At 40.2% G+C, this 27,784-nt stretch overlaps 1 protein-coding gene across 30 annotated transcripts in view; it reads right to left on the reverse strand.

Annotated features, from left to right (window-relative positions):
- Positions 1-27,784, reverse strand: part of MYCBP2 (MYC binding protein 2) — a 130,829-nt gene that overhangs the window by 50,997 nt on the left and 52,048 nt on the right. For 12 of the 30 annotated variants that reach the window (XM_060273333.2, XM_060273338.2, XM_088667500.1 and 9 more), the window contains 31 exons: positions 26,432-26,549; positions 24,702-24,906; positions 24,373-24,526; positions 23,780-23,952; positions 22,802-22,927; positions 22,581-22,708; positions 22,183-22,274; positions 21,932-22,066; positions 21,764-21,847; positions 21,056-21,152; positions 20,325-20,517; positions 19,643-19,917; positions 18,518-18,739; positions 18,239-18,430; positions 17,652-17,858; positions 16,764-16,895; positions 16,060-16,238; positions 15,540-15,682; positions 14,766-14,866; positions 13,511-13,729; positions 11,944-12,169; positions 10,856-10,974; positions 10,278-10,365; positions 8,354-8,406; positions 6,807-6,979; positions 5,788-5,932; positions 4,307-4,522; positions 3,624-3,679; positions 2,503-2,618; positions 1,786-1,883; positions 506-622 (listed from right to left, as the gene is read on the reverse strand). In XM_060273333.2, the coding sequence (XP_060129316.2) occupies positions 506-622; positions 1,786-1,883; positions 2,503-2,618; positions 3,624-3,679; positions 4,307-4,522; positions 5,788-5,932; positions 6,807-6,979; positions 8,354-8,406; positions 10,278-10,365; positions 10,856-10,974; positions 11,944-12,169; positions 13,511-13,729; positions 14,766-14,866; positions 15,540-15,682; positions 16,060-16,238; positions 16,764-16,895; positions 17,652-17,858; positions 18,239-18,430; positions 18,518-18,739; positions 19,643-19,917; positions 20,325-20,517; positions 21,056-21,152; positions 21,764-21,847; positions 21,932-22,066; positions 22,183-22,274; positions 22,581-22,708; positions 22,802-22,927; positions 23,780-23,952; positions 24,373-24,526; positions 24,702-24,906; positions 26,432-26,549 (4,582 nt within the window). The remainder of the gene's footprint in view (positions 1-505; positions 623-1,785; positions 1,884-2,502; positions 2,619-3,623; positions 3,680-4,306; positions 4,523-5,787; positions 5,933-6,806; positions 6,980-8,353; positions 8,407-10,277; positions 10,366-10,855; positions 10,975-11,943; positions 12,170-13,510; positions 13,730-14,765; positions 14,867-15,539; positions 15,683-16,059; positions 16,239-16,763; positions 16,896-17,651; positions 17,859-18,238; positions 18,431-18,517; positions 18,740-19,642; positions 19,918-20,324; positions 20,518-21,055; positions 21,153-21,763; positions 21,848-21,931; positions 22,067-22,182; positions 22,275-22,580; positions 22,709-22,801; positions 22,928-23,779; positions 23,953-24,372; positions 24,527-24,701; positions 24,907-26,431; positions 26,550-27,784) is intronic. The other 18 variants (XM_060273339.2, XM_088667501.1, XM_088667499.1 and 15 more) reach the window with 3 other exon arrangements.

Below are 27,784 nucleotides of genomic sequence, written 5' to 3' on the forward strand. Positions count from 1 at the left end.
GTAAAATATAAATGGATTGTTTTCAGAAATGGATGACTTCTTTTAAAGCTAAAAATGAAACATTTCATTTCTGAAAAATCAACAGAAACTTTAAAAGGTTAACAGGATAAAATAAATAAATATCTACCTCAATTTCGCCAAAAAGCAATCTTGCAGTCTGTAGCATGAGTTTAAAGCAACACAGAAAGCAAAATGGCTGGTTAATCATATGGCCTGATGCAAGTACATGTCCTTTTATCTAACTTTTGTGGCAAATACCCAGAACATGCACTCAAGTAGCATTTAAGATTTTTCTCCTGTGAACAGCAGGCCCCCATATCACAAATTGCTTTTGAAAGTATTCCATTTCAAAAAGGCTTCTGTGGCCTAGCATGGCTCCTGGCCCGAAACACTGAAGTTCAAAGTCCATGTGAGATTAGTCATGGTGTTCTCTGGATTCTGGTCTGTATATGCAAGTGGTAATTTAATCTAGATCTCAAATCCATATAAATTTATTGCAAGTTACCTCATCAATAAAGGTAATGGATCCATTGACTTTTACTATGCCTATCTGCTCACTCTGAAGGGAAGGGTGACTACGGATACGCAGCCCTGCACTGTCCTTGGCCACAAATTTGCGAACCTAAGAGAAGCAAAGAGACAGTAAGGCAGAGAAACCTGGAAAAGGGCTCTTAAAAAAAGAGAATAAAGATACAGCTTCAGATTATGGAAATCCACAGAGCTCAAGAGGAAAGCCTCCTAACAGCTATAGTCAGCTGCAAAACTCACCCAGACAGATGAACAAGAAACACAACAAAAAATCAAAGTCTGTTCTCTTTTGGAAGCCATGGAAAAATAAGGCTGTTATAAAAGTCACTCAAACACACATTGACCAACAGAAATAGATATTCACAGTTTACTTTAAATCAGATATAAACAGTAGTCACTGTCAACTGAATGAGATGAGAGACTGGGATATTCCAGCCTAGTTGTAAATGCATGTATGTAAAACCGACAGGAGCTACTCCTGTTCTAAAAAGCTGTTGGGCAACAAAGCAACCACTAGGACTTAACATCTGCTTCTCTGGTTTTTCATGTACAAATCCTAATGATGTTGGTGAGACCTATCCCCACATAACTCATGTTAGAACTGCACTTAAATCTGGATGCCTTAAAAAAAAAACACGAAGCAGAACTTTGTTTTGGAGTCCTGGGGATACTGAGAAGTTTATAGGAACATGCCTTATTCTTATGAAGTCGAAAGCTTTCCTGCCATTGCGAATAGATTGTGACTGGGACCGTCACAGGGTTAATGCTTCCTCCCCCATGCCTTGGTCACAATACACCCCCCCCCAAAAGCTATTCATTTCTGAAAAATCAGCTATGCAAGATGGGAATAACATAGTCAAGCACCATCTAGCCAAGGGGGTATATAAGTGAAACAGTTATGATAACCAGTATAAATGTAAGAATGCAGAGCCATCTCCACCCTAACATAACGAATAAAATGCAATAAACAGGTTTCGGGGAAAACATTTGATTTGTGTATGTTTGCCAAGGAGTCAGAATTGAGTATCGGGAGGAGATCTTTAACAATATACAACAATTTTCTTCTTTCCTGTTTTAGCAATTTCCCTTCATCATTTAAACATATAATGCTACCTTGAAGTTAAACTGTTAGTCCATCTAAACTAGGGACTGGACCCTTGAGCTCTGGGAGTTTTAAAATATTAGATAATATAGGCCATGTATTTACATGCACTAATGTAATTTCAAATTTTTTAAAAAATGTTTTAATTCTTATACCTTATTTGGTAAAGGCTCTGCTTTCGGTTTTACCAACTGGGTTCCAGGTGGTATCATTCCTTTTGGGGGATCTTTAACCTTCACTTCTAGTCCAGCATCTGAAAATTAAGAAAATTACCATGAAGTGTATATAAGAAGTCTAAGTAAGTTATTTTATAAATTAATTTAGAGCGTATAGTGCCAAGCACCTGAATGAAAAACAAGGAGTGACAAGGCTAGACCTTCTCTGACAGAATCATTCCGGTCGCAAGTCAATAAAGTTCAACTATATAAAAGACTGCATTTAAAAATGACAGTATTAAAATCATACGACAGAAGGTACAGCGGATTATAAAGCATCACAAGCAATTAACCTGTCTCAATCTTTACATGATATTAAAAATGTATCATGGAAAGGAGTAGTATCTGTCAAACTAGCGCAGAGATAGAGAGATAATCGGCCACTATGGTAAGATACTGCATTTGCTACAATTAACTTAGGTTAAAATGTACGCATACACTGTTATCAACGCATTTTCCAACTATGTGCTCCGACAAATTTGTGGAATTGTTTTATTTTCAAGTATTTTAATATCCTTTTGAGTAAAAAGAAGAGGCTATATGCCCTCAAAACATTATGATTAATTTTTTAAGCTCTCTCTCTTTCCATGTTCTGGCATACCGCTATGGGTGCATTGACATTTTTGGCATCATACAAAGATACGGACTTTTATGTACCTATTTCAATGCCATCAATGGTAACGTGAATGGTGTAGAGACCAACTGCTCCTGGAGTCCAGTTAGCACAGTAAGTTCCATCATTGTTGACTCTTATCAACATGTTTTCACTTGGTCTAGGGAGGGGGAAAAAGGATACTGAAATGACAACATAAATGCCCACTGCTTGAATATCAATTTAGGTTGCCAGCTCTATGCTTAGAAAATCTAGTACTGTATCTTCGTTTCTCTTTAAATGCAAGCTTGTTTGATGTAAAATAGTCTTGGCTACAAAGTAATAATATAACATCAATGAAATTATATTTAAGAAGAATGAAAAAACACAAACGGAAAAGCAAAGCAATCATGCCTTCTAATCAAAACATTTCATATTTAAACGTCAACCAACTGTGTACCTTTATCAAACAGCAGCATTCCACCACCCTCCAACTTTTAAAACTAAGGGAAGTTTCAAAAATGGTTTTGTGAGATGGCATGCAGGTTGCCATTATTAAAATAAACAAAACAAAAAAACTTAGTCCACCAAGTGCATAGATGCTCCCAAACAAACCTATAGCAATTTGATCCTGGTTTCATTCTGACAAAACACAACGTTTTGAAAAGAGTCACTGAAGATAAAAATGCGTAAATAAATTCAAATGAAGAAGGAACTAACAACTCAGTTTCAAATACAGCTTTACCCCAAGCATAAGGCAAGTACAATAAAAGTGTGTTTTAGCAAGCAGAAGAACCAGAACTTTACCCCCTACAGTCCCTTTCACATCCATTCAAAAACTGCTCCAGAGATTTAGAGAACCTGCTGTTACAATTTGGGAAGGGGCATCTTCTTTTAATATAAGCCCATATGAAATCAAATAAATAAATAAATAAATAAATTTTGTTTGTGCCCCGCCCTCCCCAGCCAAGACCAGGCTCAGGGCAGCTAACGTCAGGTATAAAAACAATTGATTAAAATACAACTCAAAAGCAGGATTAAAATACAACTTAAAATGCAGTGGAAGCCCAGAACAAAAACTGTTTTTTTGGGGGGGGGGAGAAAACGTCAAATGCTCACATGAAGTCAGTTTTAAAAATTATAGAGAATATAATTTAAAATGTTATATTTTGCACAAAATTATTACCTCTTAGGTGTTGGTGAAGCAAAGCGCAACTCTTCAAAAGAATAATTTTCATAGACCTATAAAGCAAAGAGCGTATCAAATTACGTCTGCTGCGATACTAATTGAAAGACTCACAACCTGGTTCCTCAGCTCGAATAGCACACAGAAAATAATCAGAAATGGGTAAAATTACATACTCCCATCCCTGAAGAGAATAATCCAAACGGGAAAGGGGTTTATTAGATAGCCAGTGGCTTCATTCAGCATGCTTCTGAACTTGAACTCTCATATAACTGGACTAGCCATTCTGGAATGAAGTGGGTTTTCCCCCCTCATTACACCCTGCTCTATCTAGTGAGAATGCCAAGAAACACCGCCTAATTAAAACTGTAAAGACGTAGAGAATATACCACACCAACACACTTAAGTCAAGCTTCCATCATTTCCAACAGCAGGAGCAGACGGATTTCCAGACTTGAAGTGAGCTAGTTTGAGTAAAAGATTATGAAAGTACAATCACGTGCCACCTCTACAATGGAATTTTTTAAATAAAGAACAATCTTGTTCTTTATAAAAGCAGTAAAGAATACCCACCGACATAAAAAAGGGAAACATGTTGACCCCACTAGATTTCTAGTTAGTCTTCAAGTCCCTTTGTTCACTAGACAGGATTGGAAAAATGTATGCCTTAAGTAGCAGTTTACCTTCATCATTGTAATAGCAATGTAGCGAGCTTCCTTCACTATCATTGGTTCATAAGAGGCATCGAGTTTTGGAGCAGGAAGTCCTCCGAAAGTCATATCAGTGGAGGAAGCAGCAGCAGCACCTGCGGGACTGCCTGGTATGCGCTGAAGTTTTTTTGCCTGTTCTTGCTGCAAGGAAGTTTTTTTCTGGGAAACAGGAATTGCCTTGACTTCCACCTGCCAGATTTAAACAGGAAAGGTGAGGATATATTCAATACCATTAAATACCACAAAAACAGGTAGCAATAGGGTTATCCAAAATATCGTGGGGAAGTATCTGCTTCTTCCTCAAAATACAGGAAAAACAAAACTATTTCACACATCTGCAGAGGGCGAGTTGAGATTCTTTGTGCTAGTTTTATTCCAAACTAGGTGGCCCGGCCACGTGTTGCTGTGGGTCAGTCTGCTAAATGGACCCTCAGAGTCCCCCTTCATTTTGTTGAAACGTTTTACGTGTATTCTGTTTACACAAGGTCATCCCTGTGGTTGTCCCCACCCTGTCCCGACCCATGAGCTATCCCATCCCCTCCACACACACGCCAGCTCATCCCTGTGGTTGTCCCCACCCTGTCCCGACTCATGAGGTATGCCACCCCTCCTCCCCCCACCCCGGCTTATCCCTGTGATTGGCCCGACCCATGACCTATCCCGCCCCCTCCTCCCCCCCACCCCCCACCCAGGCGAGCCCCCACCTCCACTTGGCCCAGTCTGGAAAGCCAAGCCGAGATGCTGTGGAGGGAGAAGCTTTCCTAGCTGCAGTACCAGTGTAGCTGTCACTAGAGTGCGCTGTTTTGCTACATCTCCTGTGCTCCCAGCATGCACTTGAGGGTGATTTGTGAGTTCTGGAACATGGGGTTTTTACGTGGCCCAGGTGTGAGATCTGTCTACGCAACCTGTATATGGTCACTCTTATGTCATTGTGCCATGGGCGTGGTCGAGTCCACAAACATATTCTCATAACTTGCCCTTCTTACACAGAGCTTAGGCAAAATCTTATAGCTCCACTTCTACTCCAATTTAGCTTTCTACCCAGAGAAAATCAGGTTTTATACTTGCTGAATAATGCTACTAGAAATACAGCCTCCTTGGTGCCAAATTTCTTTTTTTAGCTTTCAAGCGTCGTAAGACTAATATTGACTGTATTGATTTGGGGCTATCTGTTTAGCCCTTTTTTATTGTTGGCTGCGTTTAAAAACCCTTTCAGGTGTTTTAACCTTGTATGGATAAATGTATCTTTTTCTGACTGACGGTCAAATAAAAAGGATGATGATGATTGTGACTCATATTCGCTTTGGAAGTTGTGTCAAAATTTGAACGTAATCGGTCAAGCGGTTTCAGAGAAAAGTGGAAAGCCACCCACATGCCCAGTTTACATTTTTATATATATAGATTGCATAAAGATCAAGCAATGGGTGACAGGAAAACCACCTTTTAAAAGTTACCTTCATATTAGGCACATGAACAACATCACCATACTGGTCTTTTGTCTGCACAGTTATAATAGTAGGCCAGCCACATCGTATGTCATCTTTATTCAGAATCAAGGATGTTTTCTGGGGATCTGCATATGAATCTGGTTGAAGCCATCTAAAACAGGAAAGATAAAGCCATTTAACATATACGTATAACTCATTTGGTGGAGTTCAATGTCACACTATTACATTCTCCCAACTCCCCCAGAGGAAATTTTGAGGGGCATGTGGGGAGGTGGAAGCCTTGCTGCTGTTAGGGTTCCTTAGTTGACTCCTGCTCTGTGTTCTTGGGGAAATAATATCAAAGTGGGGTACAGAACAAGACAGCATTGTGGAGTTGGAAGGGATCCCCGAGGATCATCTAATCCAACCCCTTGTAAATCAGAATCACATACATTACATGAAGCAAGATAAAGCTATCAAAAACAAGATCTTAGTTTAAAACACCCCTGCTAGGACTTAGATTTATATAGCATTTGTGCTATACAGTGGTACCTCGGTTTATGAACACAATTGGTTCCAGAAGTCTGTTCATAAACTGAAGCGTTCATAAACTGAAGCGAACTTTCCCATTGAAAGTAATGGAAAGTGGATTAATCTGTTCCAGACGGTCCGCGGAGTACTTAAACTGAAGCGTTCATAAACTGAAGCGAACTTTCCCATTGAAAGTAATGGAAAGTGGATTAATCCGTTCCAGATGGGTCCGCAGCGTTCATAAACCGAAAATTCATAAACCGAGGTGTTCATAAACCAAGGTTCCACTGTATTTCATTCTAAAGACTCAAGATGTCAGCCCTTTCCTGTACTTATTTTAAAAAAAACTCCAAAGGCAATTAAATGTGGAAGGGGAAATGCACGCTTTTCAAAGTAACAAATAAGGAATAATGGAAGGAATACTTTGGCGCTGTTGTGCTTGTGGGTCTTATTTATTCAAAACTAAAGCACAGTAATAAGAGGTGCTCATGGATGTAACTTGGCAATAACAATACCTTGCAAGTCGTCCACCACTTGATCCTGGTACACATGAAATGAAATCCTCCAAAAATGATTGTTCATTGCTTTGTACTTGCAGAGGGAGAGTTCCTTCAAGGGCCTCCAAGATAGTTGGCGAATGAGATAATGCTAAACCTTTTCCCAGGATGCCGGAGTGAGTCTTGCAAACCTGGAGAGGGTTGTGAAATATCATTTAGCGTTTACATGTGTTGCATTTTTAAAAAGATTTTTGGTAATCAATTCAATTATTTGTTTTATTTGTAAAACGGGCCCAACGGCTACATCTGCATGTCATGTTAAACCAAAGTGAATTCCCAACAGTCTCCACTTCAGTCCCCCCTACTCCTGGCCATATCACACTGGGAGCAAGGAACAACAAGCCTTGGTTAGTCACGTCATCTGAACCCAGGCTTCGGATTTATTTCTGTTCAAACAAACCACAAGTAGCAGCCAATGTTTATTTTTGGCTCGCCACTTGTGGTACCTTTGGGGAAAACAAGCCATAAGCCTCAGGTTCAAAAGACACAACCAATCAAGGCTATGGTTTGTTGGACCTGACAAGACCAGGAGCAGGGGAGGTTTGAAGAACTGGCATTAAACATTTACTATGGTCTACCTGGAAATGTGAGCCAGCCCAGTCTATCAAAAGTCCCCAGAGCATCAAATGCATACAGAATGCAATGACTTCATTATAATTTCAAATTAAAACTAGTAAAACTAAAAGATTATAAAGCAGGTACCCTCTAAAACCCAAATCTCAATTATCAGCAATCTAAAGCAAAGAGGCCCCATGGATTTCCACACCTGCACCCTTCAAAGCACTTCCTGAACAGGAGCGTAACTCAGAATATATCCTTTGGTGCCATCCTTATTTCTAGGCCAAGAGACAAGTACGGTATGTGCACTTTTAGTGATTACACATGCAGTACAACACTTATCTATGCCACTGCATTTTAAATATCTGGAAGTTGGCTTGAGAACCTTTGTTAGTAGGCAGAATATAACTAGTCCAAATAAATAAAAATTAAAAATTCAATAAATAAACTAGCAAAGCTGGATCACAGGAAGAAAGGCTGCAACTCTCTTTCAGATCATATAATATTACTCTAATGCAGTGGTTCCCAATTGGTGGTTCGCGGCACCTGCTCAGGGGATCTGTGGCACCATTCACGTAACCAAAATTATCATACAGGTATCAAACTTTTCAAAAGTAGGGGGTCCATGGCTTGGCTTTTGAAAAACGGGGTCCACAGTTCTCAGCTAAATGGAAACCACTTCTTTAATGAATTATCTTGGGTGTTAAATGGCAAGAAATCTCGAAAAGAAGATGCTTTGAGCAGGCTAACTGGAGCAGGGTATATACCAGTTCAGGAGATCTCATCACAGACCTTGCCCCCTGCTGTAGCAATTACTTTTGAGAAATTCTATTACATACTGAAGTTCTCCTAAGCAAGCCAAATTAAACCACTGTGCTTTCTGTTTTGTACCAATTAGCAAAGAATCTCAATGTTTTATTTTGCAAAGGCAGTGGTTAATTGTCTACCTGCAGAGCAGCTTCTTCCAGGATCTCAAGATCTTCTTCAAATTCATTGCCTGCTTGGATAGAGTAAATAATGTCATGAAATCAAAACACATTCTAAGGTTTTATCTGTATACCTAATGTTCCCCTAACCTCACTTCATGTGATAAACTGGGTAACTGGCTCTTCCCCTTAATCTAATTTCTAGTAATGACAGAATTCCTGCTCTCTACCTCTTAGGAAAAGAGCCTCAGAAAACAGAGTTCAAAATTTTGGGGATTAAAGGCTGATTCTTCTGGTGAAAGAAACAGACTGACAGACTGGAAAACCATATCCAAACTAACATTAAGAAACCCTGAAAGGAAGGAAAACAACAACAACAACAACAACAACAATTAACTTTTAGTGATTATTCATGCAGTACAACTCTTAACTATGCCACTGATCAGATCAGATATTTATTTACGACCATAAGCCCATACAAATAAAACCTATGCCACTGTATTTTAAATATCTGGTATGCCCCGCGGAGGACCTTAAGTATCTGGTATCTCCCGGTATGCCCCGCGGAGGACCTTAAGGTCCATAAATAGTAACACCCTAGAGGTCCCGGGCCCTAAGGAAGTCAGATTAGCCTCAACCAGAGCCAGGGCCTTTTCAACACTGGCTCCGACCTGGTGGAACGCTCTGTCGCATGAGACCAGGACCCTACGGGATCTGATTTCTTTCCGCAGGGCCTGTAAGACAGAGTTGTTCTGCCTGGCCTTTGGCCTAGAACCAACTTGATCCCCTCCCCCTCTTTCCTTTTTCCTTCTGTGATGCAACTCATATTTGGGGACTTCCCTGGCTTTTTTTCTGGCCCATGTAGGATCTGTCTGGATAGTTGGCCAGGTGAAGATCTGACATTTTCTTCCCCGGACAGTTTTTGATTTGAGTTTCTATTGGAATGAGGCTGCATTTTAATGTTGTATTTAATCTTGTTTTTAAGCTGTATTTTAATCAATTGTTTCATATCCGGAGTTAGACCCCCTGAGCCCGGTCTTGGCTGGGGAGGGCGGGGTATTATTATTATTATTATTATTATTATTATTATTATTTACCACCCCTTATTGAAAGGTCCCAGGGTGGTGTACAGCATTAAAAACACAATGCAGAACATCAGTGATAAAAATGTTATTAAAAGCATACTGACAGACAGCCTAATAATAGTCATCATAATAATAGTCCATCATAATAATTGCCCTCTCTTTCATAGTCCATGGATTATTTAATAGCCATAGAGCAGGGTAAAGAGGAATATTTTTTTGCCTGGTGCCTAAAGACATGTAATGATGGTGCCAGGCGAGCCTCTCTGGGGAGAGCATTCCACAACTGGGGAGCCACCACAGAAAAAGACCATTCTCTTGATGCCTAATCTACTACACAGATAGGGCCTACTAAAAAACTAAAAGCCAGTCATTCTTCTCAGTCCTACTAAGTCAAGACAAAGGGGGGGGGGTATGCACCTCTTTATATTTAAAAAAACCAGAATAAAAATATCTTCATAAAAAGATTTCAGCTTATGAGTTATCATTTAAAAAACACACAACATTTTAAGCTATCTTGAAATGACTGGCAGATTAGGCCGACTGGCCACAATCTAGAAAACTGCCTAGCAATCTGTTCCTCGTGGCAAGCAGGCCTGTTGGCTCTCCCTCATCAAAGTAGCAGCCCTGCACATCACATGGCAAATCAGTATTGAAGCTTGGGAGAATCTCAAACGCAGTTTGTGATATGGCTTCGAAAGCTGCTGTTCAACAGCATAAAATATATTGCTTAGTATGCACAAGTCCTGGATCACGTCGGTTATTTTTGTCAGCACATCCCTGCCTGCCCTCCCTCAACACAAAGCAAGTGTTGCTAGTTTTGTGCTGAATCCAACAAACCTCTCCCTATCAGAGAGACATACCAATGGGGAGTGCCAGGTCTTTTTTCATCAACGCAGCTGCACATGCTCCTCCTAAATTGGCCAGCTCTTTCTCAAGCTGAATGATACCCTTAAAATAAAGAAGACAAAATGATTTTACATATAGTTTTAGGAGCTCAGCAAATTCCCCCATATCATCCTCCTGAAGACAAACTTAATATATCCACTTATAGTGCTTGGTGAGGCAAGCATTCTGCAACCAGCAAGTCATTTTCAGTAACCCAGAACCCATGCATTTCAGCAATGTGCAAGGGAACCATGGCTAGATAAATGGATGGTTTTTTTCTATAACACTGGCCTATAAAATTAATGCAGCACTTGGATTATAAAGTCCAGATATTTGCACTAACAGTTAAGCCCCCAAAACCTTCTGGTGATGAAACTTGGTTCACATTTCTATACCCTAGAGAACACACTAGAAAAGCCAACAATCAAAGTAGTCTCACATGCATACATCTAACAAATATTTTGGGTTAAAAATGAACTAAACCAATACGATGGATCTGCATGTAAAAAATTATGATAACTTTAAAGGTTGCAATACTTAAATGTATCCTCACCTCATCAAGTCCCGGGCTAAATTCATAACCAATTGCAAAACACTTGAAACCATAGAAAGAAGCCTTTTCATCTTTCACATAGTCTGATGCAGTTTCCAGTGAGAAGAGCGCCTCATTACCTAAGGGGAAATACTAGACTTAGCAAAGCAACAAATGCGGGCAACAATTCACCTACCATCAAATGCAAGATCTGCCTGTAATTTGAAATCCATGCTGTGTACTTCTTTATCTTAGTTCACACGTAATTGTATTCATGTTGTTTACCACTGCTCTTTGTTACATGCCCTAGTAATTAACCTCTACTATTCTAGTACTATTATGGTACTGGAGGAGACTCTTGAGAGTCCCATTAGACTGCAAGAAGATCAAACCTATCCACTCTGAAGGAAATCAGCCCTGAGTGCTCACTGGAAGGACAGATCTTGAAGCTGAGGCTCCAATACTTTGGCCACCTCATGAGAAGAGAAGACTCCTGGAAAAGACCCTGATGCTGGGAAAGATTGAGGGCACAAGGAGAAGGGGACGACAGAGGACGAGATGGTTGGACAGTGTTCTCAAAGCTACCAACATGAGTTTGACCAAACTGCGGGAGGCAGTGGAAGACAGGAGTGCCTGGCGTGCTATGGTCCATGGGGTCACGAAGAGTCGGACACGACTGAACGACTAAACAACAACAACATTCTGGTACAGCACCTGCTACTGGACAGTGTATTAATGCCCAGGGGGTGTGGTTCTGGATTAAAAGTGGAAGATAATCAAAGCACAACACCCAGTTTTCTTCTCAGTTAATCAATATGATTTCATATTCACTCAACCACTGCTGATCCTCACAGCAGAAATGACATATCTGTGCACTAAGAAGGCCTTGCTGCTTCCAAAGATTCGTATTTGAAATATTTATTCAGTATGCAAATCTTGATATAAAAAGCCCACCATTACATAACACCATTTAACAGATTGTAACTTCACATGCATAAAGGCCAGACAAATATTTCATCTAGCTGAAGCCAGAGAATTTTTTAATACTACAGTTTAAGTCAATTTTAGGCATCCATTATATTTAATATATATCTATTAAATGTAGTTACCTGGAAGCACCAAGACCATTGTAGGCCACCCAGATGAGCCTGAAAATTTCTTCAGTTCTATCCATGAATTGAGATTTTCATGAACAGAAGCCTGCTTTGGTCCAAAACCTGAAAACTGGATGATTCGGGCTGGAATGAGCAAGCGAAGGACATCCTCTGACTGAGCAGTTCCGCACTGAGCGTCAAATTCTATTGTCATCCACCTGACACATTCTGGAAATGTCACCTAAGAAAAAGTTGGAAAATAAAAATATTTTCTCCTTAACTGGTTTGTTGTTGTTGATAATGGTTGTTCACAATTAGGTTACATTCACAATGATGTTGGGAGTTTATTTAAGCAAACAGAACTAAAATGAAACCTTGCAAACATTGCTACAAGTGCCACTTTTGGTCTTCAGCTCCAGGACTTCGAAAGAGAGGCCTTTAAAGTCAACACTGCACATGAGCCTTCCCCAACCTAGAGCCGTCCATACCCCGTCCCAGCATAGCAGATTATTGCCCACTTTGATTGAGACTGATGGAAATTGTAGTCCAAAATACCTACAGCCACCAGATTGGGGAAGGCTGCAGTGCACAAATGGATGAAGACAGACATCCACTAACCCCAGGTGTGGGGTTCCATACTCTTGGTTTTTATTATGCTCCACTTGTTTCTGTTTCAAGGAGAATTAAGAGATGAAAGAAACCATTTTATTTTATTCATTGTTACTTTTAGATAGCTTCTGCCAGTTTTCTGTGCAATCTTAAACACTACATTTCCAAACACAATTCAAAGTGTTGGTTCTGACCTTTAAAGCCCTAAACGGCCTCGGCCCAGTATACCTGAAGGAGCGTCTCCACCCCTATCGTTCTGCCCAGTCACTGAGATCCTGTGCCGAGGGCCTTCTGGCGGTTCCCTCGCTGCAAGAAGCCAAGTTACAGGGAACCAGGCAGAGGGCCTTCTCGGCAGTGACCCCTGCCCTATAGAACGCCCTCCCCTCAGATGTCAAAGAGATAAACAACCATCTGACGTTTAGAAGACATCTGAAGGCGGCCCTGTTTAGGGAAGTTTTTTATGACTGATGTTTTAATGTATTTTTAATCTTTTGCTGGAAGCCGCCCAGCATGGCTGGGGAAACCCAGCCAGATGGGTGGGTAGAAATAATAAATCATCATCATCATCATTTATTATTATTACAGTGGTACCTCGACTTCCGAATGCCTCGACTTCCAAAGGTTCGACTTACGAAGTCAGCAAACCCGGAAGTCTTTTTGCCGCCCGCGCATTCTGCACCTGTGCAGAAGCGGCACACACGGTCTGCGCATGCGCAAAATCGTGCTTCGCGCATGCGCAAAATGGACACTTTGACAACCGAAGGTTTCACCTTACGAAGAGCGCCGCGGAATAGATCGCCTTCGTAAGTAGAGGTACCACTGTATTATTAAATATCATGTGTTCCATTCTTTTCCATTTACACATCATCTGACAGGGAGTACAAAATGAAACAAAACAACCCGCTTTGCAATATAATCCAACATTGAATGAAACTCATAAGAAGAGTGATGAAGATTCCAATGAAGAACCTACCTTGTAGTGAGTAACACATGCTGGCTTGTAGGGGTGTTCGCATTCAATGACAGCATAGTGGTTAGAGGTAGTACAAGCGGAAAGCCCTTGTTCAGGTTGGTTTCCTGTAGTGCTGTCGGTCGACTGGTTGGGGTTGAAGGCAGGAGGAGCATACTTCTGGTTCAGAACAGCTACAGATGGAAGCAGCTGCTGAACTAGGCCAAAAACCTCTACAGCAACCTGTCACATGATAAATATGACCAAGTGTTTGCAAAACTGAAAATGCATCTCGGTTTGCTTTACAGTGTTCGTGTAAATAATGTTACATTATCTCGACCTAGTCCTGATCTTTGGTGTAAAATGGGTCACTAGTATTATCTGAAAGGTATTTTTACCTGAGCATAAAGATGCCCCCTAGTGCTTGGAGGCAGGGATACTATCACTTCAAAGAACTTGTCCATAACTTGTGAAGCCTCAGTACATTAATGACCAAGCTAGAGAGTCTCACATTGAAACAAAATACCCAGAACAATGCAAACGACATACATAATACCAGGTAGCCTCTGAAAGTGCATAGATAACTAATGAGCCAATCAGAAAATACCTTAATATTGTATAAGGCAGCCAAACCAGGTTGGGGCCTTGAAGAGATAAATACGCTCAAGTAAAAATATCATTCAGAGGTCCCTTGTCCCTTAAGTGTACCAAGTCCTCAGGTAGGATGTTCCCAAGCCAACCAAGTACAGGGCAGGTTTAGACTATCTATTGACAGGAGCACATGCTGGACCACTTGCCTCCCAAAAGCTGCCTTAAACAAGGTGCAGAGATCAATTTTGCAGTGCTTCATTAAGGTGTTAGGCTTAATGCAGGCCGCAGTTTGACAAGCCTCATGATGAGAGATATTTCGTCACAGCGCCACCAAGGTAAACTACAGACCTTGTGAAATGAATTGTGATCTTTGTCAGAGGTGGAAGATATAATGAGACATATATACAAATGTGATGCACCATCCAACATGGCACTAGACACCTGCTTGCCCAGTGAAGCAAGATGAAGGACACCAAAAGCGAGTCTGACTATCTAAAAGAGTTGGTGTGAGAGAGACATACTTTTACAGAGAGTGCCATGCTGATTCAGGCAGGTGGCGAGGAGATGGACAAATGGTTAGGAAGATTACCGCTTGTTAATGGAATTGAAAGGTAACCTCTGGAGCAAAAACGGGTCCATGTGAAGCACAACTCCATCTGGAATGCTACAGAGACTGTTAGCCACATACCTTGGGAATAGCTGCAGCCACAGGTCCGATATAGGCAATGATAAGAGGAAGGAGCATATAAAAGAGACTGGAAGAGCTGAGCAGTTCTGGAATGTCATCCGCTAAAACGACAAGGACAATAAAAACCCTGAGATACTAAGATATGAAGATACCAATCATATTCCACTACTCACTTAAACAATTAAATTATTCATTAAAGGCATGATCAAGCTAATCTGGTGTCCTATCCATTTCACTGGGAGAATTAAGAATGTGCTCAAATCTCTCACACTGAAATTAATGACTCTTATATACACTTGTTCTCTGTATGGACCATGTTGTATGAATTTAAACCACAATGTTTACATTTTACATTATTTTATCCCATGCTGCAATACTGATATTGCTTTATTTAATCTTCTCACTCAATTGTGTATTTTGTATCGCTTCTGAATCTCATTTTAAAAGAACCACCTTGCCTTTGGCAAAACAACCACCAAGCAGGTGACCCACAGAAGTGATGTTTTTTAGATTTAAAAATGCCAAATTTTGGGGTTGGGAGGAGACTAAAAATCCTTCAGGGGTCCGATGCACCATGGGCTATTCATCCCTGGATTCAGATTTGGGTATTACCTTTCTTTCTTATGCAAACTGTTGCACCATTTATTGTATTTATTATGTGCAGAAATTTAATAAGTGAAGATGTCATGAGCAAACATTCACACCACAGAACCTCACTATCACAAACAGATCTTGAATAAGGAGAATCCAGGCCTTTTTGCAACGTATTCTTACCGTCTACAGCAAGAGCCCTGTGTAAAAGGTCTTTAGCAGCTCGTACCACAGCACTCACAACAGAAAGTGCTCTGCTACAATTTTTATCTTCTTCATTGGCTTTACTTAAGAGTTGTGACTGTAGATCACCATCATACTCGCTTCTAGAAAATGAAACCAATAAAACATGAGCAACTCTCAGGGAGTATCAAGTAAGATGAGCTAATACAGAAAAATACAACCCTTTTCCAACAATGTCACCAGACATATAGATATTTAAAACCATCCTTCAGCCTGTGCTATATATATTCTTCTCTCTCTGTGTGTGTATGTGTGTATATAAATATATAAAATATCTCTTCATGAAGGGCTATTTCAGATAGCTCTTTTTCAAAAACAGTAAAGGAAGCACTATACCAAAACAACATTTCTCAGTGAAATAAGGTAGGATACAATGCCTCCAGCTGATTTTTACATGTTTAAAACCCACACCAATTCAAAACTAAACAAAATTCACATGATGCAATTATATAGTTCATACCTGTAATAGAGAATCTGTGGGATCTGTCCCCGTGTTTGATTTGTGCCATTGCTGCTCAAACTACACGTACTGAAAGTGAACGTTACACCATCTGGACACTGAACAGTGGTCATCCCTCCATCCCCATTAGCTGTCCGACTCCCGTAGTTCCTCAGACGGACTGCATATTTCACATTCTCCTTCAATTAAAAAAAGCCAGGAAAGCATGCGATATTAGACTAAGCAGCAACATTTTGCTTGATACATGAGCTGTCCTGAAATTTTTAAGGGAAGATGAAAATTCTCCAATAGCAAGAGCCTCCGGGAAAAGCATGTTTGGAACCAGTGGATTCCTGGCCGAGGCAAAATGTTTCCTTGGCAGCAGAACTACGCCAGCTTAGGGTTGCCATATGTCTGGAATTTCCCGGACATGCCCGAGATTCCAAAGGTGAAATCACAATCCAGGTGGATTTTGTAAAAAAAAATGGGGGGGGAATGGGGGGTGCGCGCACTCAGTCCACAGTAGCCCCACTCCTGAATGGAGTTTTGATCTGGAATACTTTATGCCTGTTTAATTTACAGCAATCTTGTTTTACACCAGCTTCTTGTGTGTAAGATTGTTCCCTAAAATGTTAATCAGCAAATAAATCGTTGAATTGAAATAAAATACATGTGCATAATACAGATCTATTTTTCGGTTGCAGGGGGGAAATTGTTTGATTTACCTTCAGAGGAACAACTTTGTCAAGTTTAATTTCAGCAATATCACTCGGGGAGTCATCTGTAGTATACGTCCCTTTAACTAACTCTAGAGATGTCCATCTGTGAGAATGAGTGGAATCTCCTGTATGATCACTCTATGAATAAAAAGAAGTAAATATTTAAAGGTTATATAAATAATAATAATCTGGATATTCCTCTGCCTGTTATCTGTAGTTCCACCACCCAAAAGTCCCCTTGCTGCCCCAAATATTTGGAACTGCCTCATAGAAAACTTGTGTGATTCGCTTTCTTCTTTCTTATGCCTGCTCAAAACCCACCTTTTAGGTACAGCCTTTGGGCTCAATCCCTAGTTACCATGTCCTACTGTAAACTTAGTCTAAGTACATGTAACTGATACAACCACGTATTGCTTCCCTGTTTACACCTGCCTCCAATTCCCTCCCCTTTCTTCTGCTGTTCACCCTGTGTTTAATTTGATTGCAAGCCCCATTCCATCTTTTGTCCTTCAAGATGATTTTTTAAATGTTATTTCCCCTCACAATTGCCTGCCCTTCAGCATTTAAACCGCATTGCTCAGCACCCCTAAAAAGCAAGTGTAAGCTTCCAAACCATATGCTTCACAAGAACTAAGGTGCTTGCTTCCTAGGGAATCTCCAGCCTCCAATTCTCTACTACCACTACATCTCTGACATATATCATACAAGAGAGGGGGATATTAACATTATATTTAAACTGGGCTGCAGTGTTTTTGGGTGAGGCCCAGGAGTCCAATGTTTGCAACAGTTTTATGTGGATTTTTATTATTATTATTATTATTACTATTATAGCAGTAAAGGCAACAACGTAGTGGAATTGCAGGGGCTTTTCATGAACAATTGTGAAGTACATACATCATCAACTAGTACTTCCAGTTCATATTCATGGATTCCTCCTCCTCCATAGACAGAGAATCCTACAACAATAACCCCAGGTTTGTCCACAGAGAAGCAAATTGCATCAGGGGATCCATTCCCTGTATTCCAGCTTCTTCCTTGGCTTGTTTTTGTGAATCGATTTGGGCTTGACTTGACAGAATGAAGAGAATTAAGCCCATCAACCTGGAAAGAAGCAGGACAGCAATTAGCAGAGAAAAATCCAATTTAAGGCTATTTTAAATTAGAACCTTGCTTCTAAATCAACTTACATGAACGAAACTGTCCTATCAAGCACTGTTCCTTAATAAAATAATCCATTTATCAGTGAACTGTTTAACTATCCCTAGAAAAAAAAATGACTAAAGGAACTAGGAACACCTAGTTTTATATGGACAGCACAACATCTAACAAAATCCACTACAGACTTCAAATTGGTTGCATGATTTCTGGAATGCAACATCATTCACTCGTGGAAGAAAAATATCTAAATGTGGAAATGCTGTCTTATCTTAGCATGCACCTACCAATCCAGAGACAGTGGGATTATGAATTAACCACATTACCTCCGATCCTAGTGCAGAAGCTGTGAGTTCACTCACAATACTGGCAAGTAATCCACAGGTGTTAGAAACTAGGTGTGCAGAGAAAAGTTCATTTTCACGCCTAAGGCTATTTCTTACTGGCAACACGACAATAACCAGCATCTTTTCAAGTACTTCACGAAAGCTTGTCATCCCTGAGATATTTTCTTCACTCTGTAGAACGAATTGGCACATCAGAACGGAATGTCTCATATCAGATTATTATGATATACGCTGTGTGCTTTTGTAGCTGATACTCGCCTGACTAAGTTTTTCCATGTGTGCTACCAGCAGAGGGAAGCGATGGGCCAGCGCAGAGTCATTTTCAGTGCTAACTTGTTTCACCATAGAATGCAGCAAGACTTCACCATCGTAAGCAATAGGAAAGATGGAGGTCAGTTTCACAGATGTGTGGCACAGGGCTGACATCACTGCTGCGAGAAGCCTACTGCTTGAAGTCTTGAAGTTTGCTTCCTGGATATCCTTAAAATAAAATTTAAAAAAATGCTTGTAAAAATGGCATAGCTGAACGATGCAAAACAGCCTGTGTAACTTCTATTCTGCCATTACTGTTGGCCACTAATTTTATGATGATATGTATTATAATAATAATATAAAAGCCTTCAGACTCCAGTATGCAGATGGTTAAAACACAAAACAAGGGTTGGATGCACGGCAGAAGGAAGAGATCACTAGAGCTAGTAGTCATCCCCTAGTTTTTAAAAAGAACAGAAGGTTGTGTTGAAATGACTCCCCACCTGTTGCCCTTCAAAAGTGCAAAAGGGTGAAGGTCGCACAAGTGAACAACCTTCATGCCACAGAGGAATATCTCTGACAAAGGGAAGAATTTTGGGAGCCAGTACTCAACCTTCCAGGCAATGAGTTTTGCTTGCTGAGTGGGGGGGGGGGGAGATCAGAAGAGGAAGCTGGCAAGCAGCAGGAAAAGGATAGCAGGATGTGGTGGTGAATTGTAGGCTAAGGTGGGAGCAATGGAGAGAGAACTAGGAGCAGGAGGAAGTAAGACAACCACTGAAAAACCACTTTTAGCTTCCTTTTTTCAAACCTTTAGAGTGTTCCTGCAATTGCCTTCCTTTGTATAATGTATAAAATGTATACTTTATAGTTTTAGCCTTTATGGATAGGAAAGCAGTAAAGTAAAATGTTATAGGGCAATTTGCAATTGGAATTGAAGGATGATACCTAATTGAAAACCAGAGGCATTAGTCATGATAGCTGCATACTTAGAGAGTCACGAAATGCCATACGCTGGGGTAAGAATGAGCTACCAAAATGTTTCATCTTTTGGTGAAGGTTGCTGTATCTGTTTGAAGGTTAATGTTGATGTTTCACAATACTGCTTTTGTACTGTTTAAAAAAAATACGTACCTGATCTAAACAATTTAGCAAATCACAAAGGCAAGCCCATTGTAGAGCTGGTGTCGGGTAGAATGAGTGAAAGCAGGCTGTGAAGGTGTTATGGCACTCCTGAAGAACAGCTTCTAGAAGATTCAGTGGCTGAGTGAGGTATCCTTGGGGGTCGTTGTCCAACTTGATCATACAGTGATCTACTCCTTCAGATAAAATTTTTCTTAGTAAGGTTCTAGTCTTCCCAATGCAGTCTGCCAGCTTGCTAGTTTCTTCAACAACGGCTTTCGTAGTAGCTGGAGAGAGAAAGATAGTTACTAACAAAATGGTAAACAATAATCCAATCAGATAATTTGACTCTCCTTCCTTGGGATATTTTTAAGCAGAGATTGGATGGTGGTTGTGTATGATCTAGTTGAGATTCTTGCATTTCAGGGAATTGGACTAGAAAACCCCAGAATCCCTTCCAACTCTACAATTTGATGGTGCTACGATTCTATGACTACAGTTCACCGAAGAGAAAAAAAAGGCATAGTGAATATTAAGTCTCCAAATAACATCTACTGAAAATGGGTTTCCATTTCCTCAGACCACTAGCTAGATTTTAAATTTGCTTTATCTTGTGGTGGGTTTATTTTGCTCTAAATGTTCCCTTGAAAACTCGGGTTTCATGCACTTAAGATATTTGAACTTAGTATATTACCTGACACAGGGTATATCTCACACGTATAGACACGCAGTAGCCTCAAGCAACAAGTGCCAACGAATCGCAGCCTTTCTAAATCCAAAAGGGTAGCTGTATACTGGAACCCTTTCAATCCTCGAAGCTCCTCTACTCCCAACACCAAGGTTGTCCAGCTCCAATGAAGAATGCTCAATAGCGATTCAAAACACTCCTGTTTCAAGACAAGTTGTGGAAGAAGCAAGGTGACCAAACCCAAAAAGAAACCCCAACAACCTTCAGATAAAGGAGATTTCCAGCCCTGTTTGTTGTCTAATGCCAATGTCCTCAGCAAACTGCTAACAAAGAAGCATGAGAATCTCTACACACCCACCAGTAGAAATAACAATTGCTGGCAGGAGAAGTCCCAGCACAAGGTAGACGAAATTGAAAATACACACACACACACACACACACACACACACACACACACACACACTAGAATGCTCAATTAGTGGGAACAAATGAAGCATCTAACAGGATACCCGAGAGTCTGACTCAGACAACATATGATGAAGGATCCTGATGGATAAATAACCTCACTAATTCAGGATGACATTAACCATTGCATTGGACACAACAGTTTTGTGCAGGCATGGCATGTTGCAAGCAGGGTTAATTTAAAAATATGCTTTAGCCTATGTTCTATTAACCAATTTTAGATGAACAAACTAGGATGACCCTTGTATGCGACACACTTGACAGATACTTACCACTGAGACAGTTCTTGCAAAAGAGCGCTTTAAAATGTGCACAGGCTCACTTGTTTGCTGTTTTCCTTTTGATGCACTGCCATCACTTGTTGGCAGCCTGAAAGCAAAAAAAAGGTGGGGGGAATATAATCCCACACTTCTTTACTCTAGATACTAGAGTATAGAAGTAAAATTTATAAACATTTGTGCATGCTAACAATTCATATGGTAAAACTGGAGAATGTGCAGCCTGGGAGTCATTTTGGACTCACAGCTGTCCATGGAGGCACAGGTCAATTCTGGGCAGCTGTCTATCAGCTCCATCTGGTACACAGGCTGAGACCCTACCTGCCCGCAGACTGTCCGGCCAGAGTTCATCTCGTCCAGGGAGAACCAGATACAAATCCCATAGAGCTATAATGCTCACTAGGCACATTTGGGATAGTTGCCATTTCTCAGATTAAACTAATGAAAAGTTGTAAGAGTGGAAAAATTGGGATAACCCTATACATACCACTCTGAACTCTTTGTAGGAAGGGTGAATACAAACGAAATAAAAGAAAGGCTGAATGACCACTGCATCTTCATCGTACAGAAAAGGTTACAAAACTGCAATACCAACTATAGTAACAAGATGTTTCAATGAACACTGTATTAAACCGCGCGCCCCCCCTCCAAATGACAGCTATCACTATTTCAAAAGGGACCAATTTTTTAAAAAAGCATTACCTGTACAGCAACTGGGGAATCTGACCGGCATTAACATCTGTACCGTTATTCGATTTCTTTGAACTCTTAAACTGGAAGACGACACTGAAGAAGAAACGTTATTCAAACACCAGTTATATGGCTTCTTCTGAACCTCAACACAAAACATCCAAGAAAGAAAATATTTACCCATCATCCGTAGTAATAGATGCTTGTCCATGGGACCCACAATCACTGCTAGGGCCAGATACTCGTGCCCAGGCTACATACCACCAACCAGCTTGCAAAAGAACTGGTTCATCAAACATCATTGCATACTTTTCCCTGAGAAAAAGACACAGATAGAAATCTAATCTAGTTGTTAAGAGTTTCACAACAAAATAAACTTTATGTGCATTATCTGTTCATCCTGCTTAAGGACAGCTCTTCCTTCATTTTACCTTGCAGCACAATCATACGCCAAGACATCCGTTTCAGCAAGAAGGTCACCATCTGTCTCATGATCGCCTCCATCCGGACCCAATTCAAACAACTGAAAAGAGAAGCCTTTAAGAGTTTTACTTTCCTGCCTTATTAGCATGTCATTCTACCCCACCCCACCCCGAAAAAATGTGTTGTGTTGAAGGGTGGTATAAAACATAAAACACATGTATTTATTTACTGCAAGTTTTCTCTTGTTTTCAAATTTAGTTTTTCCTCCAGGAAAGCTATTTCCCTGTGGTTCCCAAAAATCTGGAGCTCTTTTTTAAACATCCTTCTCCCTTCCTATCTCCTGATCAGCGTAATGCTATATTCTAAACTCAAATTTAAACATGCTCCAAAACAAACTTTTTCTTACCTTTATTTTGGCAGTATATTCTCCCCTGCCACCAAAGAGGCCAAGTCCACCAAGTAAGATGTCAGTATCGGCACAAAAGCGAATGGCTTCTACTGAGTGGGCTGAGTAACCCCAACCCCCTCCATGACCTAAAAGGAGAAGGAAAAGGTAAGATTGTGCACCATCAACTTCATGGACTACATACAGGAAGGAAAATCTATATTTGATACATAGATAGATACTTTCAAATCTGTTGACAATGCTATAGTCTTCTTTGGAATAAACTTTCATTACAGCTTGTGTTTCTTCTTCTGTATTTGTCACACCCATTTTTAAGTCCTGCATAGCAGCCAATGTATCAAGGCAGCCTAAGAACGACAAAGAAAAATAAGCTGAGCACATTCTGGTAGAAGGACTAGTGCAAGAAATTAGATCAAGCTATACTAATTGACCACACCAGACCTCCAATTAATTCTGACCAGTACTGCTATTCTAGGAAACAAAATCATATGAGGTTTAGAAAAGAATGACTGGAATAGATCTGCAGATAAATTGGAAAGAACTCCCAAATATGACTGGTGGTAACCCAAATTAGGCTCAAGTTTATTTACATTAGACGGGAAGTTATCTGTAACAGTGGTTAAAAGAATTTAACTCTCCTGCCTTCTCTTCTCACACCTCCTAAATTTGCTCCAGAGGGTTCATCTGGAGCAGATTTAGGCAGGCAAGGAAGTTGCATAGCACAGCTTAAATTTGTACTATACAATGAATTATAGTGCACCCTTCCTGTTGCCACCTTTTCAATAAATTATCTCAGAGTAAAAGTGCTCTTATTACCAAGCAGAAGTAATTCTTTCCAAGTTCTAAACTAGGATTACCAATTTATAAATTTCTTGTTTTGCTAATCTCTGTTAGATTAAATGACGATTAGACGCTTTCAAAATAGATTTACAAACTGAATAGGGGCAGGTGTGGGTGTTAACAGCTTGCAAGAATCTGCACAGAAGGCAGATTCACTTAGACAGGAAATAGGTTTATTGTTTGAAACCTAAGAGAACATGGATTAACTGAAGTGCTACCATTCGACATTCAGTCTTCAGGTAAATAATGCCTTTAAGTGAACTACTAAAGAACCAGGACAAGTGAAGCACACTTTTCTAGAAGTTAATAAAAATCACATCTCAACTTAATTCTAGCTATTCGAGGTCAACTATTCATACCTAGAATGTGCAAAGCCGCATGTGACCTTGTTGTAAGAGCTTTGGACCCCGTTGGAAGAGCCAGTTCTGGGCTTAGAATACTACAGCGGGATTGCATGTCAGGGGCAGAGGGAAGTCTGGAATCAGCTACAACTGCATTGTAACTCCACAGTTCTCTTGTATTGGATCGAAACCTGACCAAAAGAAGATGTTTCAAGTGTAAAGCAAGAAGGATGCAACAGTCATCTTTTCATGCCATTACTATTAAAGTCTACTTGGTGCAAACCATGGTTCTCACCCATTTTTTCACTGCCATGTGCCAGCTACATTTAAGCAACAGCCCCCCAACCCCAATGCCATTTCTAGACACATACATCACAGTATATACTGATATAATGGTCTAGCGTCTATATTCCCTCTATAACATTGCTGGCTTAGAACTTATTTCCAAAACATTAAGTGGAAGGAAGCAAAGATTATCCACCTAAAAACAGAAGGAACTAGCTGAAGCCACAAGTGGAATAAAGTTCAATGTTCACTAGACCATCCTTCATGAGTTCTCTCATACCCAGATAACTTAATATTCCCAGCAGCTATCTTCAGCCAACATTTACCTCCAAACAACGTCATAAACAGGATCTAGACATACACCAAATCCTTGAAGATCCTCCTGCTCAGAATCATTAAATGTTTTGCAACTTCCGTCAACTTTATTTATCAAGAGACACTTAAATGGAGGAGGCTCTGATATGCTCGCAGGAACCAAGCCTGGGGAAAAAACAAGATTTCATGTTCATTCTCTCAAATGGCAATAACATAGAGAGGTGGAAACATATTTACTATGCTTTGAGGAAGCCAATACACCAGCAAACACAAACACAACAGGTTGACCTCAACTTCATTACTTCCTTTCAGTTACAACAAAAGAGCAAATGAACCTTGCCTATTATGTGTCTGCTAGCAAAGATTTCTGATGTAGCAAGCACATGAGAGTTAATGAGAGCTTCATCGATGCGAAGAAAAGTCTGGTCACCGCTTGCTCCAATCCAAGTGGCTTTGCGTCCGTACTTTGATCCTATGTTAGGCATGGGTGCTGGTTTTGCATTCCAGTAAGGAATATCCAAAATGGGCCTCCCAAGCTGCCCTTTCTAAAGATGTAAATTAGAAAATGACAATGGTTAGAAATGCAAACATTTTACGAATGAGCATTATCAAGCATCGTCAGTGTTGGAAACATCATCAGTGCACAAATCCTATACTGGCACCTGGCCCATTAAGCAGGCCCTGATCTACACCAGCAGGCAATGACTCCTGAGGAGGCCATATCTGGACACTGCCTGAAAACTCCATCTGTGGGTAAATGGCACCGAAAGAGTCCAATTGCTACACCTTTGGCAGAAGGAAGGGAGGGGAAAGAAGAAGGGAATGAAAAGCTTCCGAGAGAGGGGAGAGGAAGGGAAGAAGGCCAGTGCAGACACTGGGAATAGACTGGGCAAGGTGGATGGCCTAAATAAGACAACTCCACAGAGATTCCAAAAAGGTGTTCCTTGTTTCCCTGTTGGAGTTTTGGGAGAGAATAACTGTCCCTGGAGTTTGGGACTTACTCCCAAAAAGAATGGACCATTAGGGAAAGGAAAGGTGGACATGCTGAAGAAATCACAACACTGAAATAGCCACGATAAAAAGAAGTCTGCTAAAGGATTTGGTGATGGGAAGAATATGTGCTTAAGGGGCAGCAGAAAAAGTAGAGCAACATTTATGGACTCAAGCCTGATACACATCTGAGAAGATGTGAGCTGGTGCCTTGTTTTGACCCCCAGGATTGGTGTGACCCATAGAAGGCATAGAGCCCCCCCCCCCTTTTTTTATCAGACAACAAATATTCTGTATCTCAATAAGCATATAATGTCATGGTTTTACAGCTGGACTGTGAGCTCAGTTTGTAAAAAGCACCCCTTGAACAGGTTATTTTGGGAGTGATTCCGATTGGCCCCAAAGCAACTCATTTAAGTTCAATGGTTTTAGATCACTGTCTCCACCAAGAAGCACACAGCCACTCATGGCGCCTCCTGCCCATTTTCATCCCAACCTGGCCACAGCAGAAACTATGCTGGTGCTTCCATTTGGAACTATGGAGTTCTCCTATGGTTTCTGGTAGGCCTGGACCCCGCATTCCAACCTCTACGGCTGTGCACGGCCCTCCTAATACAATTCGTCTCTGCTATCAGTCAGGTACATTTTGGTGGTAAAGGGAAGAAAGTAGTATGAGCTGACTGGAATCATGCTGAACCAAACATATTGTAAGCTGAGTCTGAACTTCAGTAGGGTTTGGACTTGGCTCATAAAGAGCATAATCTGAGGCTTGAAACTGGAGAAATCTCTTCAATTCAAAGACTTAATGGCATCAATCAATAAATGAAAAAAGCTTATTTGGACGAGCAAAGGATTATTATTATTATTATTATTATTATTATTATTATTATTATTATTATTTAGTCTCCCCACCCCGATACATAGCGGAACAAAGAAAAAAAATAAAGATATATAATAAACCACCAGACACACAAAAATCAATACTTAAAGCAGGCAAAAATAAATACATATGAACTTATACCAGTTAATAATCTTTAAGGTGTTTCCAATATGAAAATGTAATTTTAACAAAGATCTTACCGAGAAGCTTCCAAATGTGAAGACTTGCCCATCCATTAACAGAATACCTGTATGATTGCTGCCTGCAGTAACTTGTGTGCTAGGTCCTGGAAGTGCCTGTACCAGAGTAGGGCATCCCCTAAGTTGGAGCAAAGCCACCGTAAGTGCATCTTTTATTATGTATACATTCATCTTCAATAAAAAAAATACAGTCCTTATGTATTTTGCATGGTATCAGTGAATGAAGCTGAAGTGGTACAATTAAATAGAAAATGTATAAATGCTAAAGAACATTGGACAGTTAAATTGTGAGGAATAAAGAAACCATTAGAAACATTAGAACAGTGAATAGTGCTCATAAACATAGGTCAGAATTGCACAATTTGGTAGTATGAATGGTTATTTAACTATCCATGCAATGCTACTACCCCCTCTTCCAACCTATCCACTATTTAACTCTTTTTCACTGCCATTTGGATTGTTTAACTGGTTATACTTTTCTACTGTTTTGTTTCTTGTCTGAAACACTAAAAAGCAGTTATGAGGTATACTAACTCTGTTTGTATGTCTTAGAATAGAGGTGTTTTTAGACTCGAAATCCCATGTTCCATAGCCGATGATGATGGGATCGGGAGTCTAGTAACATCTGGAGGGCTACAGGTTCCCCATCACTGACATAAACCACACTTACTGTGTGCAAGCAAACTGTGCCTGTTTCACTACTCCTGGTTCACGGGACCACACTCAGTAAACTAAGAACAAACCTTGGCTACAGATTGTGGCTTCTTGTGAGGGAAACTAGCTGTGATCTCTTTTTTTGAATGTAACACAAAACCAGGAATCAGGGCTTGATTAACTAAGAAAAGCAAACACAATTTATTTACACACAGTAAGCCATGGTTTATGGCTTACCATGACATGAAAATGTGGCCACCGTCACACTTTTGTCTCATATATCTGATCCATACTATGATTTATTTACTTTCCGTTAACAATATTTGCCATATTGAACCCTAAATACAGTTTACATGTGGATACAGGTGAGATATATATGCATATACACGTCTCTTGCAAAGACCTGTTTTTTGTTGTCTGGTGTAGAGAGGTATATGTTCTTTAGAACATCCAAATTTCTTGCCAAGGCTTTACAAATTCATGTAATAAAATTTAAAAGGAGAATGGGAAATGATTTATCCTGTAAAGGTCGAGGAGCAGAAATGTAAACCACCATTATTAGCAGTAATCTTGTTATTACTATTTTTATGCATGTCGTGACTGTTTGCTAAACACAATAAATTGCACTGAACTGAACATAGTTTACATGTGGGTATCAGTGAGTTATATATGCATATCACCCATACACAAATCAGAATG

This window comes from Zootoca vivipara, chromosome 4 (genome assembly GCF_965207765.1).
Source record: "Zootoca vivipara chromosome 4, rZooViv2.hap1.1, whole genome shotgun sequence".
Classification (NCBI taxonomy): domain Eukaryota; kingdom Metazoa; phylum Chordata; class Lepidosauria; order Squamata; family Lacertidae; genus Zootoca; species Zootoca vivipara.